Raw genomic sequence first — 20,927 nt, 5'->3', positions numbered from 1 at the left:
GTTATCCTGTCTCTGAATGCTGCCTGACTGCACAGAGTCTGGCGTGATTTCCGTCTTGGCAGGCTAGAAAGTCTCTTAGGCCCTACCACAAATTCAAGGGTAGCTGCTTTCAAATCATATTGGTGAAAGCATCTGTGCCAGTAGCTGAAATAAACCCAACACATGATCATTTCACTGCACTTGCCAAATTACAGCTCATAGGCCTTACCCAGCTGCCTATGAAGGTACCCACTTCTGATACAGACAGTTCAGCACAATGATATCTGATTTCCAGCAGCAGCAGTCCCAGATCCTGGGAAGCTTTGGATTAGAACACCAGGAGGCCTCAAGTTCTCACACCACTGTCTGCACCCAAGGGAGGCCCCCAATTCAGTTTGCACAGTGTTCCCACCATTTGAAATTAACCCCTGAGGAAACTGGCTGTTCTCAGTGGGGTTTCACTCATTATTTCCTCACTGTGAAGAATCCCCCCACCTTTTTTTCCCCCCCAGGAGTGAGTCTGCTGGTGCCTCATGGAGCAATCCCACAGGGGAAGTTCTACGAAATGTACCTGATCATCAACAAGGCAGAAAACACACTGTAAGTAGAATGTACTGTACAGTGTGCTGCAGTCTGCCATCACTGTAACTACCACCTGAAGGAGAAAGCATATCTGAATTCCCTCTGCACCGTCCTGCATCTCAGCTCTCATTTCCTGCTACTCTCTCCCAGGCCTCATGCCTAACCACACTCCATCTGTCTCTTTTCCTATTCTCCTCTTCACAGCTTCTTCAACTATGCCTTTTACACCTAGGACAGCCTCCCTTCCTTCCTTTCTTTCTGGGACAATCATCTACCTTTGCTTCATTCAAATCTGTCCTTAAAGCATTTCTTCCACTAAGCTTCTCAATTCTAGCTGCCAAAGAAAGAAGAATTTATGTTTCCCATCATTAACAATAAAAAAGCAGTGCTTCCTTGTGGTAAATTTCACCTGGTGCATTCTGTGTCTGAACTGGATTGCTGCGTATATGTGATTGTGAGCACTTGGAGTCAGCTACTATATCTTCCTCTGTGCTTTATAGATCATTGAGCATTTTCTCCGGTGCTCAGTAAATAACAAATAAGGGGTTTTTACTCCGGCACCCAAAAATGCAGAGACTATTGCTGGCGACATAGGGAAGAGGAGAGAAAGCAGTGTGTCTTGCTGTGCAGTTTGCTGATGCTGTGCAGAATGAGTTCTTTTGCCACTTGTATTTGTTTTGTGACCCATTGTCAGGGGATTTCTGTGCACCACCTGGGCCTCTCATGAAGGCGGTGAAGATTCCAGAAGCAGTGGCTACACTACAAACTTGGAATCTTTTAGACACTTGTCTGTCCACTGTTCAGTGTGTGTCCTCTGTCAGACAACTCCCTGGCTAGCTCTTCTACAGTATTTCCATAGGCCAGCCGAACTCCTGGTAATAAACACAGTAGTTCGATTGCCAGTAATTGCTCATTGTCATCTACAGAGGGACCCCAGTGTCTTTAACCACAGTAGAGCTGATTCTCCACTCCATGACATGTGGTTGTAACTCTGCTGGTTTCACAGTGTGGGAATCAGGCCCGTTAAGTTTAGGGCATGCCAGGTTGCCCCTCTTCTCAGTTATGAGCAGCACATGTCAGCACTGTGCAGGCTGGCCTTCTTTCTTCAGGTGCATGACTTGGCTGGCATAAGCTAAATATTTCCTGTATGTGTTTATTCATCCCCTCCAGCTTACCTTCAGAAGGCACACAGACAGTATTGAGTCCCATGGTGACCTGCGGACCCACTGGGTTGCTCTTGTGTCGTCCAGTCATTCTCAGCATCCCCCATTGTGCGGACATCAACTCCTCAGACTGGATTTTCCAGCTGAAAACACAATCCCACCAAGGAAACTGGGAGGTAATGTGCACTTTAATAATACAATGGAAACAAAATGTCGTCACAGAGCTCCTCCTCAGTCAGCAGAAGACCCTGGAGGATATGTGGGAATGCAGGCTGCAGAGCAGGTCACAGCAATTCCAATCATAGCCTTTTGGGGAATCTTCATTGTCAGGGAAAGGATAGGAGTTCAGATTGGGTGAGGAGGTTGGTTGTCAGGTTTACTGTAGGGATGGAGTGCTGTCTGCGTGGAAATCTCACAGCTGTTCTCATGCTAGCTTGCTGCAGCACTACAAAAAGTGCAACAGTGAATGATGAGCGGAAACTTTTCAGTGCCTATGCCGAACAAATTACTTTGGAGCAAAAGGGCTGACCAGGAACCTTCATTTTTAATCCCTCCCTTTAGGAAGTTGTGACCCTGGATGAGGAGACCCTGAACACTCCCTGCTACTGTCAGCTTGAGCCGAAGTCTTGCCATGTTTTATTAGACCAGCTTGGCACCTATGTTTTTGTGGGAGAGTCCTACTCCAGGTCAGCCATCAAGAGACTCCAGCTGGCTATCTTTGCCCCTACCGCCTGCACGTCATTAGAATACAGCCTCAAAGTGTACTGCTTGGAGGACACACCAGATGCACTGAAGGTAATGCTGCCTGAGAGCTTGGGGTCACAAGTAAGCAACTCCCCACTGTCACATTTTTCTTCTCCGGCCCCTTTTTAGTACCTGTGGATTCATAAGATTGTATCACCGTAGAGCAAATAATGAATAATCACTAAGCTATAAAAACTAACCAATTTATTAGAGCATAAGCTTTCGTGAGCTACAGCTCACTTCCTCAGATGCATATCGTGGAAACTGCAGTTTCCACGATATGCATCTGAGGAAGTGAGCTGTAGCTCACGAAAGCTTATGCTCTAATAAATTGGTTAGTCTCTAAGGTGCCACAAGTCCTCCTTTTCTTTAAGCTATAAAAATGTTTCTTTCTTGAACGCTGACCATCTTGTCACTCTCCAGCTCTTTCTCATCCTAAGACTGCAGGGAAAAAACACTGATTAATTGTGAGCATGTTCTGCTCCATGACAGGAGAAAGCAAACTAGTTTAGAGCCTGGCAGTCTCAATGGGCAACAGACATAAATCCATTTTCGTTAGCTTGGCTCTAACGTTAGCCAATATATTCATCAGAGATTTTCAGGTAGGTTTATCTACTGCACTTGATCCAGAGCTGGTATAATCCTGAGGGCTTTGGAATCTTTCCATGAAGTGATCTGTAGCCTGAACTATGCTTTGAGTAGGTCACCAGCCCACAGGTTTGTTAGTCCTTGCACAAATTTCTAATTATGTAGGGCCAGACCACCAGCTGGTATAAATCAGCATGGCTCCATTGACTGTGGTGGTTTATACCAGTTGTGACTCTGTTTCACAGTAGCTGGTTAATATCAACCTTGCTGTGCATGTAAGTTTACTTATGAATACTGCTCTTCCAGCTGCCTCAGTCTCTGTATCTGGGCTACAAATTGCTTCAGCCTGCTCCCGCCATTGCTTCCAAATGTGGTCATGCTGGCACGCAAGATGCTGTGTGGTGTCTCTCGGAAAGATCTGGCTCCAGGGAGCAAACAACCTGATGCAACCCTGTGAAAAATGACCAAAGTTAAATAATAAGCATGTTTACTGTGTTCCCCAGAGATCAGCCATAACATTTTCCATGGTCCTTGGAGGAAATAGCAAGGGGAAGGGAGGATGTTTCATAACCTATATTGTGTGCTGCCTTTCTGCAGAGATTACCCAAGGGCTTATGTCGTTGTCACTGCTGGAAGATTTTTCTCTCCTTCCTGTGCTAATCAACCCTAAGTTGATATACCATGATAATACTCAGTTCACCACAGCTCCCACTGTCCCTGGCTTAGACACATTTTCCTATTCCTACCTGAGGATTCCTTGTCTGTCTAACTGTCTGTGTGGTATATAATAATAATTAATAATATTAAACTTAGTTCTTGTAAATCATCTCTCATTGTGGGTGCCTTGGGACCTTCGTGCTTGTTCCAATTATTTCCTGTGTTACTTTCTTGCTCTTGTTGTGATCTCTCTAGATGGAGTTCCACGCTTGACAATCTTATTGGATCTTATTTTTATTATAAAAACAACATTGTCTTACACTGGTAAAATAAAGTTTAAAGTGGTGATGAAAAAAGAACATGGTAGAAACCAGCAGGTTTCTCTTGAACTGAAAATAACTCTTGTGATTTGGGTTGTTGTTGAAGCAGAGCAGTGGTATTAACATTGACAGGCACACGCATACTTGTTAAAGTGGCCCGCCTGTACATATTAATGAAAAAAGACCTTCAGATTACCTGAAAAACACAGTAGGTTCTAATGTCGAAAGCCAAAACAGAGTTTCTGGCCTCATTGTGTTGTGTGCTGTCTCGTTAACTCTTACATTGCAATCAGCATCATTCTGTTTTCAAAAAAGAAAAGGAGGACTTGTGGCACCTTAGAGACTTACCAATTTATTTGAGCATAAGCTTTCATGAGCTACAGCTCACTTCATCGGATGCATTCAGTGGAAAATACAGTGGGGATTTGAGCATGAGCTGTAGCTCACGAAAGCTCATGCTCAAATAAATTGGTTAGTCTCTAAGGTGCCACAAGTACTCCTTTTCTTTTTGCGAATACAGACTAACACGGCTGTTACTCTGAAACCTGTCATTCTGTTTTCAGTTTCTAAAATATCCACGGGATGATTTATGAGGTTGCACAGACTTTCACATCTAGGTTACTCAAATCCAAATCAGGATGATAGTGACTGAAAGTCGTTCCCATCTGATGACTATTTGATGGCCTCTGTGAAATGAGTTGGTGGACTCAGTCCAGTTTCTGGTGAACAGGTGTCAGCATCACACAATGTACTATCATAGCTCTTAGCAGACAGGCTAAGAATGGAATGAGGGAGAAAACTGCATTCCCATCTCCCCCTTAGAGGTGATCCTTTGAGTCAGGGTTTAGTTATATTGCCCAGGCAGTATCTGGAAGCTTGCACTGTTTTTTTTCTTCTTTGGATAAGTGGAAGAATTTATTCTCCAGGGCTGTCAATATGGCACGTTTCACCAGCAAAAAAATTCATTTTTTAAAAATGTTAATTTATCGGGGTCTAGCTTAGAGAGCATGTGTTCTGTAGAATCAGAGTAACTTTCAAATGATCAGCCCTTCATCAGGGAAGTAACTGACCCTGAAGAAGGCCCTGTGGAAGCACAGCAAGGGCTGTAAGCATTGCCTAGTCTGTTGTGTGTTAAAATATCACTTTAGTGCAGGATGCTGTACTCTTATTTTGTCATTGTGCAACTGTTGCAATTCTTAAGAGACATGTCACACCGTGAATTTGAATTTCCCTGGGTTTTGCTGATTGCGGGGGCTAAACTTGGTGTCATTCTTCTTGTCATTTCAACTCTGGTTGGTTGGCTTGCATTGTGGCACCAACCACTATCCATTATGTCAATATCTTCAGAACATACTAAACTTGAATGTAGTTGTTGTTTTTGTATTTTGTAGTTTTTTGGCAGAGTTCATTGAATAGTGTGGACACTGCGTTGACCTAGCTCTGCCTTAAAAACTCATGTGCTCCACTCGATAGCAGTGACCTTTGATGTCATGGCTTCCCATCCTCTGTCTGCCCCATAGGAAGTGTTCGAACTGGAAAAGACACTGGGTGGCTACCTGATAGAGGAACCCAAGCCACTACTCTTTAAGGACAGTTATCACAACCTACGCCTCTCCATCCATGATATCCCCCACTCGCTGTGGAAGAGCAAGCTGCTGGCTAAATACCAGGTGGGTGGCCAAGTGGTAATACGAGTCATATGGAATTTTCATGTGTAGCAGTCCACTGGAAGTTTAGCTACTAGTGCAGAGGTTGGGTGGCGGGGGGAGAGGACGGACAGGGCGGAGTGATCCAAAGGTGCCCCCAAAAGGGAAACTTTACTAAAATGGTCCCTATAGAAACAACAGCTATGAAGCAATTATTCATCCATCTGTTTGTAGAAAAGAACACCCATTCACACAGGGACCCATGTGTCATGGTCACTCATGCATAATTAAGCAATAACACATGAATGACAGTGTATGTATATTGTGTGTGAAATATATATATATGTTTAAAAAAATATTTGAATGCCAGCAGCAATCCAGGCGCTAAAGTACGTTTATGTTTGGATTATGCTTTAAGTGATCTGATATAGATCTGTGATGATGCCTTTGATGGTGATAAGTAAGCAATGTTCACACTGTTGTGATCCAGTAATCCAGCACCTTGCCTACTCACTCTCTTATCTAGTCAAGATTTAGGGCTCACCCATCTACCCGCCGCCGTTATCTGCTAAGAGAATGATATATCTCTCTGCTCTCTCCGGCTGTCTTCTAAGGCAGTGGCTCTCAACCTTTCCAGACTAATGTACCCCTTTCAGGAGTCTGATTTGTCATGTGTACCCCAAGTTTCACCTCACTTAGAAACTACTTGCTTACAAAACCAGACATAACAATACAGTTTGTACTGACTTTGCTCGTGGTTTTTATGTAGTCTGTTGTAAAACTAGACAAATATCTAGATGAGTTGATGTACCCCCTAGAAGACCTCTATGTACCCCCCAGGGGTATACGTACCCCAGGTTGAGAACCACTCTTCTAAGGGAAGGAGAAGGCAGCAGGGGAATTTTCACTCACCATATTTGACTCAGGGTCCCAGAATGACAGCTGGGTCACTGTCTGTCAGCTTTCCCTGTCCTACCCTGCACAGAATGATTCCCATCTCCTGCCAGTCGAAGTAGAAGCTGGGAAACCTAGAATATGACTTAAAGGCAAATCTATATGGTATTTACTGGGCTGCATGGTCATTGTTATGGTTGTTGTACAATTAATTGTCAGGCACCTAGAACCTTTTGGGGAGGCATTTTAAAAATTTACCTCTTAAAGAAATAATAAAATAAATAATTTCAAATATGAAAAAAACCAATGGATTTTAGTCAGGAAGCCCTTCCTGTATTTATGAAGGGTTCTTGCGGTTTGTGTAACATTCTACTGAACTAATCTGCTGTGACAGGAAATCCCCTTTTATCACATCTGGAGTGGCAGCCAGAGGGCTCTGCACTGCACCTTCACCCTTGAGAGATACAGCCTGGCTTCCACAGAGCTCACCTGCAAGATCTGCGTCCGGCAGGTGGAAGGGGAAGGGCAGATATTCCAGCTGCACACTACACTCGGAGAGGTGAGCAAAGAGAAGGGGAAGAGAGCAGGGAGGCTGTGCCACTCATAGTTATAGCTGGGAGGACAGAGGAAGGAGCAGGGTCTGATGATAGCTCTTCTGAGGGTATTGACCTGAACTCCCAGGGCCTGATTCTGAGCTGAGTTTTACACCAGTGTAATTCTGTTGACGTCAATGGAGTTACTCCTTATATGTGTGGTGTAAGTGAGACTGGCATCAGGCTCTCAACTAGCTCAAAGAAAGCTGGTGCTGTTGCCTCAGGGGTACACTTCCCTTTTTGCCACTCTTGTTAAATAAAAGAATAACAGCACCCTATTTCTTTAAATGTCCCTTGCCGTGCTGCTGCTGTTGCCATAGATAATAACCTGGGATCACTGAGGCTCAGCTTCAGCCATCTGTGGATGTGTCCACTAGGCTCGTTACCAAGGAGGAAGTCCTCCATCCTCTCTAGTAACAGAGAAGACTAGAAATGGTCCTCAGATGTCCTCCATGAATCCCTGTATTTAGAGAAGGGAGATTTTCTCTATCTAACGTATCTAATTAATATATCTATTTTATCTAATGTAGAGGTTGCCCATCACCAGGGTATCTGAGCCCTGCTTTTACCACTATGGATGCCATGCTACATTAACATCTGTGTTGGCCATGGCCTCCTGTTTCTTAAGTTGGTGGTTCAATCAGAGATTTGTCTCACAGTTGGTGGTAACTAGCTCCCTTTGTGATTCTCAGGACAATGACCAAGGCCTGTAAATTGAACTACCCATTTCTGCTCAGCGGTGGCCCCTGGAGAGTCAGTTTGTGGAATGGCAAGGCAGTGTGGGGAAACTGGCACTTTTGCTCTCCCTGCCAGGACTAGATAAATAGTGAACTTTCAGTATCTAGGTCTGTCAACCTGCCACCTTTCAGCACTGCATTCACTTAGAGAGAGAGAGAAAGAGAGAGAGGTACAGAGAAAAGCCCATTGAACTGAATCACCATCCAGTTACAGCTATTGGTGAGATACCAGTAGACTGTGGCAGTAACAGCAAAGGGACTAAGTTGTGATAAGAATTTGTTACCCTGCTTTTGAAAATATTGATGAGACCTTGATTTTTGGTACATGAGCAACCTCTAGAATATTCACCTGTGGATCACGAAATAATAGCACATAACCTCTACTGTGTACGAGTTCTGTTTCCCAGAGTCTGTTTTGGGGATGATACTAAAATGCCAGTCGGCACTTTCCCCTCTCACAGCCAGGTGAAAGTGTGCGCTAACCAATGAGATGGGAGTGAATGAAGAGGCCGAGGGCTGGGCTTTGGTAGCCAGTGCACTTGGAAGAGTCACTGGGAATTTCAGGGCTTTAATATTTGTGCAGCCCTGAAAATGTGCTCTGATGCTTCTGGCTCTGCTTCAAATTGTTTAGCCACATGCACTGATATTTGGAGGTTGCTTCCGACTGGGTTCACTGAAGGGACCCTCAGGGGAAGAGCTTGGTGTCACTAAGAACTAGCTGCTTCACTGTTATTCTTTGTGGCATGTTATCCACCTCTCTCTTTTTTTGTTTCTGTTCTTAGGCAACCGTGCCTAATGCATTTTAGTGAATATTACCATCTTATATCTCTCTCTCTGTGTCCTGATCTCTCTCTCTCTCTCTCTCTCTCTCTCTCTCTTTTTTTTTTTTTTTTAATTTGGTCTCTCTGTGATCCCAAGTTATCTTTGCTGCTGGATAGTTTTTGAAAGCACTGCTGAAATTCCACATAAAGAAACACAATCATCCCTGCTCTTGGGCAGGAATGCACAGACCCTGAATTGTGGGCAGGGTATGGCGACAAGGGAACACACAGTGCAGGCTGATAAAGGAGGAGTTCTCCATTGAAATATTTTTTTCTGAAAGCATTCTGAAATGTTTTTTCTCCCAGAATGCCAGCGCCTTTGATGCCTTCTCCTTGCACCATGGCAGTGCTGTGACTACCCAGCTGGGACCCTATGCCTTCAAGATTCCGCTGTCCATCCGGCAGAAAATCTGCAACAGCCTTGATGCCCCCAATTCAAGAGGAAATGACTGGAGACTTCTTGCTCAGAAACTTTCCATGGATCGGTGGGTTTCAGTTCACTGTATGGCACTAGATTCTCTGCTCTCACCTTCCTGCCTCAAACCTGTCTTTTGGGAAAACAGAGTTTTATATTTCCTTGTTACTCTGTACTCTCCCCACATTCTTCTCTGAGGCAGAGTGGGGGGGCTTGTGTGATCCAAGTATAGCATCATTATGTGCTGGGCGTTTAGTGTCCATTGTTTTACATTTATCAGAAACAGTCTGAAAGAGCGGATTTGCCCCAGCCCCCAGAAGGCGCTCTTGCAGCATTGCTAAGGCAGTTACTGACTCATGGGGCCAGCCTTGGAAAGTGATCAGTTTGCACAAGCCTTGAGGAGAGTGTCTGACTAACAATACAGAAACCTATCAGGGCTTTGCAGCCCACAAGTACAGCACTTCGGGAATCCAGCACTGTGTCTCTGATGACACGAAGCCGGCAAGCATCGAGAATGATAGTGGGCTTATAAGGGAAGGAATAGCGTGTGAAAGAAGACACAAAAATGAAGCACTGGTGACTCAGAAATAACACTGTGTAGCACTAGATGTACGGTCAGGAACTACTTTATCTTCGCAACCCCTTTGTGAGGTAGGGCTGTGCTATTATCCCTGCTTTACAGACGGGGAGCTGAGGCACAGAGACTGTGAAATGATTTCTATAAGGGCACACAGTGATTCAGTACTTGAGAGAGAATTAGAGCTCATGAGTTTCTGATTCCCAACCCTTTGCTCCTTCTGCTCAGCCACGATGCCTTGAGACCTGGAGGGTGGGGAAGTTGATATTCTCTGATGGGTTTGAATGGTGCTTCCCCCCTTTGATTTGTATTATAGAGCCCTGCGTGACGTGCATCCAGTTAGATCCTGGACTGGCAGAACATTCCTAAAATTCTGTCATGATTGTGCAAAGCAAGTGCCTCAGGCCAGGGACCTTGATGGCTCTTGAGCTGTTCTGTTTTAGGATCTCACTTTGGGGGCAGGGGTAAAGACAGCATTTGTAATTTTAATAAAATAAAATGTGCCTTGCTTTTCCATGAATGTTTTCTGCATCAGTGCTGTATAATAAATGTAGATGATGCCCTGAGGGGCCCTGCATTTCAATTATGGCATTTCCATCCCAGTGCACATCATTGAGAATTACCCAGATTTGCTCCAGAGTCTAATACCCTTGCCTCCTTTCCCAACACTCCCTTCTGCTGCCCTCAGACCATACCAATAGGGTAAATATCTTATTGCCCTTATATAAATCCATGGTACGCCAACATCTTGAATACTGCTTACAGATGTGGTCCCCTCATCTCAAAAAAAGATATACTGGCATTAGAAAAGGTTCAGAAAAGGTCAACTAAAATGATTAGGGGTTTGGAACGGGTCCCATATGAGGAGAGATTAGAGAGGCTAGGACTTTTCAGCTTGGAAAAGAGGAGGCTAAGGAGGATATGATAGAGGTATATGAAATCATGAGTGGTGTGGAGAAAGTGAATAAGGAAAAGTTATTTCCTTGTTCCCATAATATAAGAACTAGGGGCCACCAAATGAAATTAATGGGCAGCAGGTTTAAAACAAATAAAAGGAAGTTCTTCTTCACTCAGCGCACAGTCAACCTGTGGAACTCCTTGCCTGAGGAGGTTGTGAAGGCTAGGACTATAACAGGGTTTAAAAGAGAAATGGATAAATGCATGGAGGTTAAGTCCATTAATGGCTATTAGCCGGGATGGGTAAGGAATGGTGTCCCTAGCCTCTGTTTGTCAGAGGGTGGAGATGGATGTCAGGAGAGAGATCACTTGATCATTACCTGTTAGCTTCACTCCCTCTGGGGCACATGGCATGGGCCACTGTCGGTAGACGGCATACTGGGCTGGATGGACCTTTGGTCTGACCCAATATGGCCTTTCTTATGATGTTCTTATGTTAAATGTGTAAAGTTAGACATCAACTCACTCTCTCTCTCTCTCTCTTCGTTCACAGGTATCTGAACTACTTTGCCACCAAAGCCAGCCCAACAGGGGTGATCCTGGACTTGTGGGAAGCCCAGCACCAAGATGATGGTGATCTCAATACCCTGGCTAGTGCCTTGGAAGAGATGGGCAAGAGTGAGATGCTGGTTGTCATGGCAACAGAGGGGGACTGCTGATGTTACTTTCAAGTAGCTGGTAGTCTTCAGGCAACGGATGAGAAGGACAGAGTGGAGGGGGGAGAGAAGGAGGAGGAAGAAAACTAGTGAACAGCCTTTCCTGAACTTGTGGGGACGGGGCCAATTTCTACTTTGTGTCTGGTGGGTTGCTGATCTGTAGCTAGCAAGGAGGGGTAAAGGTAAACTCCTTCTCCCACTCCTCCCTCACCAAGTCACTATCCGCCTTAGAGATCCAACCACACCGTTTACAAGCAATCCAAGTGTTAAACAGGCTCTCTCCTCCTCCTCCTAGCCATCCTCCGGAGTGCGTCACAAGAGCAGTGCATCTTTGTTGACCATGATGACAGCCATTGGTGGAAGTGGGCAGCTGCTTCTGCCACAGCATGCAGGAATATAGGGCTTCTAGAGTCTGGGTTGAGGTTTATTTTTGTTTCATTTATTTGGGTTTTCTTCTCTCCTTCCCCACCCCCCCATCCCCCCGGTTCTTCTACTTTTATGGCATTTATGCTTAGAAGACTCAAGTACAATCTAGCCAAACTGCTTACTTCTCTCAAATGCTTCAGACAGCTTATTAAGGGGAAAAAAGGGAAAAAAACCCACAGTTTCTTAGGAAACGCAAATAATTTATTATCCAGATCTTTGGATGAGTCCTTTTTAAAAAAACAAAAACATTAAGTCTTTTGTGTGTGAGCAACAGCATCAGTCCGCTTTGCGTGAGAATGAGAGAGAGAGAGAGAGAGAGCTTTAAACTAAAACACTTGCGAAAATTAGTAATGAAAACACACACACAAAAAGTCAAGAACAACTTGTTTCCATATCTCTGGACCCTTGCTGAAGTCAGATTGGTTCAGTGCCTATAGACTCATGTGACACAGAAAGGGCAAGCTGAGCCCTCTTTGTAACATCTTGTTTGCAAATTCTCCCTTATGGCTGCAGCATAATGCAAGGAGGCCACTTAAGCAACCAGCTCACAGAAGAACAAGCCCATTTCTGGGAACAAGGTTAAAGGGACATTGTCGCTGTTTTCATGGTTTTCTTCAAATGGCAACTGAAGTCCTCAGCATTGTTACAGAAGCTGAAACCTCACACAGCCGTCTCCCCCCCTCTTTTCAGGGATGGTTCCCTCCCAACCCCATCTCATCTCTGTTTGAATCAGAGAGAAGAACGTGGCTTCAGAGCGTTAGCTTCTTTTTGGGTGCACCAGTGTCATCGTTTCAATGGAATGATAATGAACAAAGGAAACATTCAGCTGCATATCAGGGGAAAATGTATTCATTGTTGGAGTGTGGAAGTCTCTCCCAGAAAAAGCAGTAGACACCCTCAAATGTGAGATGTTTAAAACTAGACTGAAAGGAATACTCCTGCACTGGCAGGAAACTGGACAAGATGAGCGCTACTGGTAATAGTGGTAATGGGCCTTTTCCTAGTTCCTATGCAAGCAGTACAGCTCTGGGAGTTTCCTTTGTTAGAAAATTCACTAAACACACAGCCAGTAAGGGGAGGACAAGAGGCTACAGTAGCGGTTTGTTTGGTTGGTTTTTCTTCTCCTGAATTAAACCAACCTATGGTTTATATGGGTTGTTTAGGAGGGAAGGTTAATGCTTTGACACAGTGGTGAATTAACTGAAAGCTAGTTAGGATCTATGGGACAGCCTCCATCAGATTATTACAATTACGGGGTGGGTCACATTTTGGAGCCCAAAGTATTTAAGATCTGTATTTTTAGGGGGAAATTCTTTTAGGACATTTGGGAAAGAATGAAACTTGGTAGGATAAATAGACCTTCATATCAACAATGTAAATACACACACTCACTGATACTGTCGTGCACTAACATTCAGCAACATGCCACTATTCATAAGCCAAGACTGTAAAAAATGTAAAGACTGTAAAGTTAGGCTTCTAAATCTATATTTTGGCACTTTAAACAAGTGGGAGGAGTGTTGAGTAAGAAGGGGTTATTTTTACAAAGCAAGGTCCAGTGGCCTGGGATATAGAGGTTAGTTTGAGGACCACATCTTTTTAAAGTTCTTATAACCAAATCCATCTTTTGACTCAATCTTACTTTGATAAATGGATTGAAATATTCTTGGGCTGAACCCTGGCCGAGAGACCATCACAGTAGTGCAGCAAGTGGGAGAGGAGTTTGGCATGGTCATGCAGTGGTCAATGATCTGTAAGAGAGAGTAAACAGCACATTAATGAAATTTACAGATGATGCCAAACTAGAATGTGTTGCAAATACCAGTGAAGAAAGAGAACTAATACAAAGAGAACCCAGTGAGATTAGAAACACTGTCTGAAGATAGCAATAGGAGATTAAAATTGGAAAATGTAGCTGTTTTATCTGCAGAAAAAGATAATCTGAAACACAAACTCATTGGGAAAGAGAAACCTGGCAGGCACTAATGGTAAATGAAATTGTGGGATGGGGGAGATAGGAGAACACTGCAAATTCGACATTTGCAGCACTATGTGGCAGCAAAAATTATCAATGCAACACAATGGCATATGCAGTCAGTATTGAGTCATGAGGTCAGAGTGCTTTTTACAGCTACTGCTGTGGCATATTGCATGCAGTCCTCAGTGCAACAGTACCAGAAATACATTGACGCAACTGTAAGGAGATAGGAGAAGGGCAATAAAAATGATTAGGCATTTGATGGAGAAACTGAGAAAAGATTGAGAACTAAGAACCGACTCCTCAGGGCTTCTCTACACTTAATAAAATGAATTTGGAGTAAACCAGGGTGTGAATTTAAAGTGCAGTAACGATTCCTGAATAACTCCATGTGTAGACAAGCTGGTGTAAATTACCATAACTCCATTGACTGCAGTGGAGCTACATCGATTGAGGATCTGGCCCATAATATGTCAAACTTGACTAAAGGGTGTATAAGTCTACACGTATTTGAGGGGTGTAATCACCAAGGAGGGGAAGATGAACTATTGAGGGTGGCACAAGCAGATATAAGTAAGAGTAATGGAGAAATTGAGAAAAGGTGAGGAAAATTCCTAACTAATATCTATTTAGGCTGGGGGATTTGTGGATCATTTAAAATTACACTGGACAAATATTAGAATATGTATAGTAGAAAACAGTCCCTCACTGATCTGTCTGGGTAACCTAATTTGTCTCGGAAGGATGGCATGGAGCTCAGTGGTTCTCCCTCTTCAAACTTGGCAGTTCCTTCCTTTCTTTCCTTCTTTTCTACATTAAAAGGGCTCTGTTGAAGTGAAGGTTGGTTACATAACAAAGCTGATTTTAATTAAGGGGTATCCATGAACACAACATAAGTTTCATCTCCAGGATGTGGTATTTTAATGAAGGGAAAATATTCTGAAGGGTACTTTGAATAGCCACAAGTGGAAATATTTTACTCTGGTTGCTGCCTCTTAAAAGTTTCTCCTCCAGGATAAACATGTTGTGACACAAACAACAACACAGAATCATATTGGTGATGCTACTGCATCTGCTCTGAAATCCCCAATGCACTTACCACAACATCTTTGTGGCCAGTAATTTAAAACTGTACAGAATACAGTGAGCTTCCCATCATGCATTACCCCATTCTCCTCCCTCCAGTCCACCATCTGTGGTATGGCTATGTAGCTAAAGAAAAAGTAAACACAAACTCAGGGAGCCAGCGCATAATAAAAGAAGACATTGCCCTTACAAAGTAATTTGGTATTTCCTCAGGATCTAAACCTCCAGTTGCCTAATTCTTTGGCACACAAGTACTTGGAAGCCTGTTTCCATCTCTAATGCTTCCAAATTGACAGCAGACAGTAGGAAAAGGGACCCAGAGGGGAGAACACTGGCAATGCTTGTTCATCTACTTAAACAACCACATTGGGAGTGGATGGATTTATTGTACAAAGGTACCATACAGTGGCAGAACAAATTAACCCCAGTCTTGAAACTTGCTTGAAAAGGACAGTCTCAGAGCTTGGATGCTGGCCTACATGTAGGAGAGGCTGTACCTTCTTGCCTGATTTGTCAGATGAAAGCAATTCTGGGTTTTTTCTTTTAAAATACTGGGACCATTTTTATGGTGAAAACACAATCTGTTTTCTTCAGAAGTCCTTGTATAAAGAGTTTTTTTGCCAGCACTTCAGCCATTTTCTCCTAGGTATACACTTGTGTTGTAAATTTCAGTGTCATTCATGTAGTTCACAAACAGAAAAATCTTTTGTTTCACACCCAAAATGTGCATTAAATATTATGTATATTAAATTTCACTTTCCCCTTTTTTAATTGCAAAAAGCCTTTAAAACCTGGAAATCTGTGTATATCTGTAGGTAATATACAGATCTGGATATGTATCCAAAGTTTTGGATGTGTATCTTAATGAAACTTTTAAATCGTCTGAGTCTCAAAACTGACTACTTGGATAGATCAAATGCCCCAGTGTAGCTGAAAATATTTTTGTGTGGCTGTTTTAAAAAACTTACAAACCAAAAAAACTTCTTAAAGCAAACAGTGTGACTACACGGTACTCAGGAAGTTTGACAAACATGACCTTTCTCTATCACAATCCCATTTCACAATGCTGGGGTCTGTGTTGGAAGGAGAGCTCCAAGCTTATCTAACATTTCATTGTGTTATTACGTCAACAGGGTTTTCAATGTGTTGTGTTGACTTGGCTAGAAACTGAGGGCCTGATCCAGTTCCCCTTAAAGTCAGTGAATAGACTCCCATTGATTTTGGTGGGAGTTCAATATGGTTGTAATATAGAGAGAGTTCTATCAGTCTATGTGACTCCATTTCATAATCTGATTTGTTGAAATCTTGCTTGTAATCTGAACAAAATAAGCAAATATGGGAAGTAATGTAGGAGGTGATAAAGCACTCCGCTAATACACGGACATTTTAACATTTTCAAAGCTAACGTAAATAACCTGCCATTGTTTGTTTTCTTAGAAATTCAGTAATATCCATGAAATTTATCCTAAATGCTCTGCTCTTGGAAGACAGTTGTAGATTGTCAGTGTGTCTGACCCTCTCTCTCTCTCTCTCTGATTAAAGGATCACAGTGTGTCTGTCTCACTCTCAGCTCAGCATGTGGGTGAGATCAGGAGATCAATGTGTGTTTGTGTCCCCTTTTCTCTGAGCACAGAACCAGAATATCTGTGTATGTGCTTTTCTCTCTCTCAGATCACTGTGTGTGTGTGTATGTGCGTGCGTGTGTTTCTTAGCCTTTCTGATCAAGGGAGCGCTGTGTGTGTGTATGTGAGGGAGGGGAAGGGAAGGTATTTGCTTCTCTCTGATCAGTGTGTGTTGTGGCCTCCTCTCTGACTCCGTCTCTCTTGGATCATGGGATTATAGTGTATGTGGCGCTCAGATCACTGGGTCAGAGTGTCCAACTACTGTACATGCTGCCTTCTCCTTTGGTCATCTGTGTGTGTATCTCTGTCCCTTGGAGATGACTACACTATGATCACACAAAGCAGCTTTGTGATACTGGGCAGGCATTTCATAGTTTCACTGAAAAAAATCAGCTGTTGTTTCTCTTGTTGAGAGCGTCCATTCTCTTGCTCTGCATTCTATTTGCATATTTATATGTCCAGGGGATGAGTTTGACAGCATCCTCGAAACACACATCTGTTTATTCTGTAAACTAAGAACTGTAAATAAAGTTTAGCATTCCTATTGTAACAAAGTAATTTTTATGCAATAAATTATATTTCCTAGTCTAATAAAAAATGAAATGTGGTTTGCTTCTTTATTCCTGTTTCAATTCCAGGTGGGTTTGGCTCCAGCAGGTCTTATTTCTAGGAAAATTTAATCTTGGTTTCACTGCCCAGCACTCTCTTCCTGCCATCTCTACAGCCCCTTTCCAGCCCGCTACTTGGCAATGGCCTTTCCAACACTCCTTCTATCCATCCCCATCTGCAGTTGTCAGTCACTGCTGGGAGAAGACCTCCTCAGTGCTGTTCCAGCTATTAGATGGAAGGGAGAGTTGGACTGGAACTTAACTGTGGGTGGCCAGTGTGGGCTGGTGAGAGCCTGCTACTCAATATCAGTCCAACTCCGTCACTCACCTTCCCTTTGTGGTTGAAGCTCTGAGAAGCCGGCTTTATCAATCTCCTCATTGTCTCAGATGGGCAAACTGACTTCTTTCAATTCTGGTTCTAGCGTTCCCCTTGCCATCACACACCATAACCAGACCCTGGCCACCTTACCAATCATTCAACACCCAGGTGCATCCCTGCTCCCCATACCTTTTACAAGGTCCAGTGCTTCACTGGAGCCACTTCCACTTTGTTTCCTTGAACTCTCCACCTTGCCCAGGCTGTATTGCACACCAGATTTGACATTGAAGGCATCTGGTTCCCAGCACAGACCTAGCTGGACACAACAGTGCCTTTGAAAAGGGAAATTGCCCATGAAGACCTAGAAAGCAGGGGTTAGCACTGGAACTGGTCAGGATTCTGTTTATTTTTCATCAAAAAATGCCAGTTTATTGAAATTGAAACTGTACATGAAACAGCGTCGGATTTGACAAATTTCCCAACTCAGAAAAAATGTCAGAAAAGTTTTTAAATTGTTGAAGCATTTTCTTTTGACATTTTAAAAATGGGGGGAAAATTCATTTTCTAGTTTGAAAATATTTTTGTCTTGAAATGTAAGCTGCTAATTAGACTGGAAATGTTAAAAAGTTTGAAATCAAAACAAGCCATTTCAAAATTATTGTGAAACATTTTGATTGTCCAGAAAGGGGGGGGGGGGGAACGGTTTGGTTTTGTGAGTGCTTTTGACTTTTTGTCCTGAATCAAGATGGAAAAATATTTCAAACTCTCAAATATTCGCAAGAGGGAAAACCGGTAACCAGGAAAACCATTTCTAGTTATCACAAGCTGTGAACTGAGCAGCTTCTCTCCACTTGAGGCCTTGACTGAGTGAATGGCTGATCTTTGATAAGCGGGTCATCTTACCCACAATTCTCACTGTTAAAGAGAAAACCCATCGTCTACCTTCATTTCAGCCCAAAGCAAAATAATATTTTGCTCTTGAACAACATGCCTTCAGCTGAGATGGAGATAGTGCCTCCCTGAGAAGATTGCATCCTAAACCAGCAGGTAAGATGCCGTACCAACTCCCAGACACAGCACTCCAACTAAGCTTTTTCTGTAGGAATATAGTCTCTTGGCAACATTTAGCCTTTTCAACTTCTCCTCCAGTCCAAGGTATATAAGGGACCTGTGTATCCAAGGGGAGGTTTTAGTGGTTATTCCCTGTTGCTCTGTCCTTGCTATCCGTAGCCTTTCTGTCATGGAGGAGTAAGTAGGTGACTGTGGGGAGTGTGTTAAACTGTACTTTGGAGTAGAAGTCTCTTCATTTGCCACTAAGTTCTGACCTAAAAAGAGGGAGCTATTCCTAATCTATTTGTATAGAACACTGAACCTTGCGCTTTGGCTGGCTGTGTTCAGGAAGAATTAGCCTCCATGGCTTCAATGCTCTGGATTTTTGCACAGGTTCAACTCAACCAGTGGTAGTACCATAGGAAGTGCTTGTGTAGACAAGACACTGGTGCTCATCAGTGCTTTTCCCACTGGGTCATTTAGACCCCCACTTAGAAGGATTAGATGACACGGTATTTAAAAATGTGGGCAGATGCAGGAACATTGTCTACGTTAGTGCTCCTGATTTTGCTGTCACGCATGGAGGTGAACTAGAGGGAATCTTTGCAAAAAGTCTAGTGTAAACACAGCTCATGGGCCAATATGCTGGTTCATTATTTCACTAACCATTTTAATGCAGCCATCTCAAGGTGGAAAGTGGCAGCTGTTCAACAGTGCAGAGCAACACTATGAATAATTTTGGGCAGGAAGTGAAGGAAGGATTACAGAGGGAGGTTGTGGAACACTGGAGATTATTAAGAACAGGTTAGACAAATAGCTGTCAGGAATGGTGTAAGTGTACTTAAGCCTGCCTTAGCATGGGGGCTGGATTAGGTGACCGTTTAAGGTATGTTCCAGCCCTACACTTCTATGATTATGTGGATTAATACTGTATCTGATTGAAGGTAAAAGAGAAGGTGCAGATAGGTAGAAGTTATTTAATAGAACTAAAACGTAACCAGGACATCAAGGCCAACATCCCTGGTGGCTGGCTCTCCACACAGAGTTAGTGCTTTCCCTATAAATTTTTCACATTTCTGAAGGGGAAGAATGAGATTCTTCTGCATATTTTTGTCAGGGGAGAGAACACAGTGAGCTGCAGAAACTCCAAGGAACGCATCCCACATAATATCCTCACAGAACTGCTTGCCCTTTGAAACGTGTGCCCAGTCCAGTGGGCATCATTTCAAATTGCTTATACTCTGTTTCTCCAGGATGCTGCTGGTAAGAGGAGGATTCCTCAATTGGTTAAAGATGCATGCTGCATCCTAGGCTTTCTTTAGGCAGGTACATCAGAGGCTGGATCTTTTTGCTTTCCTCTCCACCTGAGCTGAGAATAGTGTATGTCATCTGTGCTCTTACTAAAACTGTCTGGGTGGTAGAGTGTAGGGGGCACATTGATTGTTCTGGGCGCACTGGCCACAAGCAAGTAGTGGTGTGTTTTTCTCAAATAAAGTGCAGTTTTCAGTTTGAAAGATCCCAACCACCAAAAAGAGAGAGAGAGAGAGAATTGGGGACAGGTGACACCCCCCGCCCCGCCCCCATTACCTTTACCGTGTCTATCTTGCAAGGATCCATTTTGTGAATAGAGCTGTGGAAGGTTCATCTGGTGGCTGCTGCTTCTGCCTGGAGCCCTTATGCTAACGTTTTGATTAGTATTTAAAAGAAAAAATGCTGGATCCCAAAGCCTTTCAGAGCAACCAAATGCAATGCGTTTTTAAAAACTTTTCAATTTGCATCATTTTATTCTTTCCACGCTATGGTAATGAGATCTGTTCTGCTCCTTGCCTCAAAGTCTTCCTGTTCACTTTAGCCTGTGATTCATTTAAAATCCCACTCCCCCTTCCCTCTCTCCAGATCTTCCTCCTTCTCCTATCCCCTCACTGCCACTAGCCTTCAAGAATATTTAAGTGCATACTTGCTTCTTGTAAACTTCCTCTATTTTTTTTTCTTCTCAGTATCTTATTATGCTTCATAGAAAGGACGGTATGAGAATAAACAGAATGTCCTAATGGGCATCCATTATCTGGAAAGGCACAGGTGCCCTGCTTGCAATGACATAAATGTTCCCTTAGATGGCAACATTGCTCCTCCACCTTGGAGCCAGCGTCTGAAACAACAAGTCTGATGTTTAGTTAGAGGGATGGGAGATGCATCTATTTTTCCATCACTCTCATATGCTTGATGAAAGGCCAATGTAATAACTAAAACATGGTTATGAAAAATATAGTAAATATGACAAAACGGCCTAATAAGGGATGAACTGATCACCGTTACTACCTGATCAGGCAGGTGCCGCACACTGTCGTCTCAAAGGCAAACGCTGAGAACTGTGCTCCCTTTTTCTTCTTTTAAATCAACTCAAACAACCCCAGGTGGCCTGGGGCTGAGCGGGAGAGCTGCTCACATACAGGCAGGTGCTTTAGTACCATGCATCTAATTATCCAGGCTTCTGGGGAAGAGGAAAACA

General features: G+C 43.3%; 1 protein-coding gene across 4 annotated transcripts in view; it reads left to right on the top strand.

The window, feature by feature from the left end:
- The window catches only part of UNC5B (unc-5 netrin receptor B), a 151,531-nt gene extending 134,510 nt beyond the window's left edge, over positions 1–17,021 (top strand). For 3 of the 4 annotated variants that reach the window (XM_073353571.1, XM_073353570.1, XM_073353569.1), the window contains 7 exons: positions 492–579; positions 1,732–1,900; positions 2,286–2,519; positions 5,554–5,703; positions 6,968–7,132; positions 9,031–9,209; positions 11,167–17,021. In XM_073353571.1, the coding sequence (XP_073209672.1) occupies positions 492–579; positions 1,732–1,900; positions 2,286–2,519; positions 5,554–5,703; positions 6,968–7,132; positions 9,031–9,209; positions 11,167–11,332 (1,151 nt within the window). In that variant the 3' untranslated portion in view covers positions 11,333–17,021. The remainder of the gene's footprint in view (positions 1–491; positions 580–1,731; positions 1,901–2,285; positions 2,520–5,553; positions 5,704–6,967; positions 7,133–9,030; positions 9,210–11,166) is intronic. The other variant, XM_073353572.1, reaches the window with a different exon arrangement.
- The last annotated feature ends 3,906 nt before the right edge of the window (positions 17,022–20,927 follow it).

Source organism: Lepidochelys kempii, chromosome 7 (genome assembly GCF_965140265.1).
Source record: "Lepidochelys kempii isolate rLepKem1 chromosome 7, rLepKem1.hap2, whole genome shotgun sequence".
NCBI classification, from domain to species: Eukaryota; Metazoa; Chordata; order Testudines; family Cheloniidae; genus Lepidochelys; species Lepidochelys kempii.
This window is presented reverse-complemented; position numbering and strand designations above follow the sequence as displayed.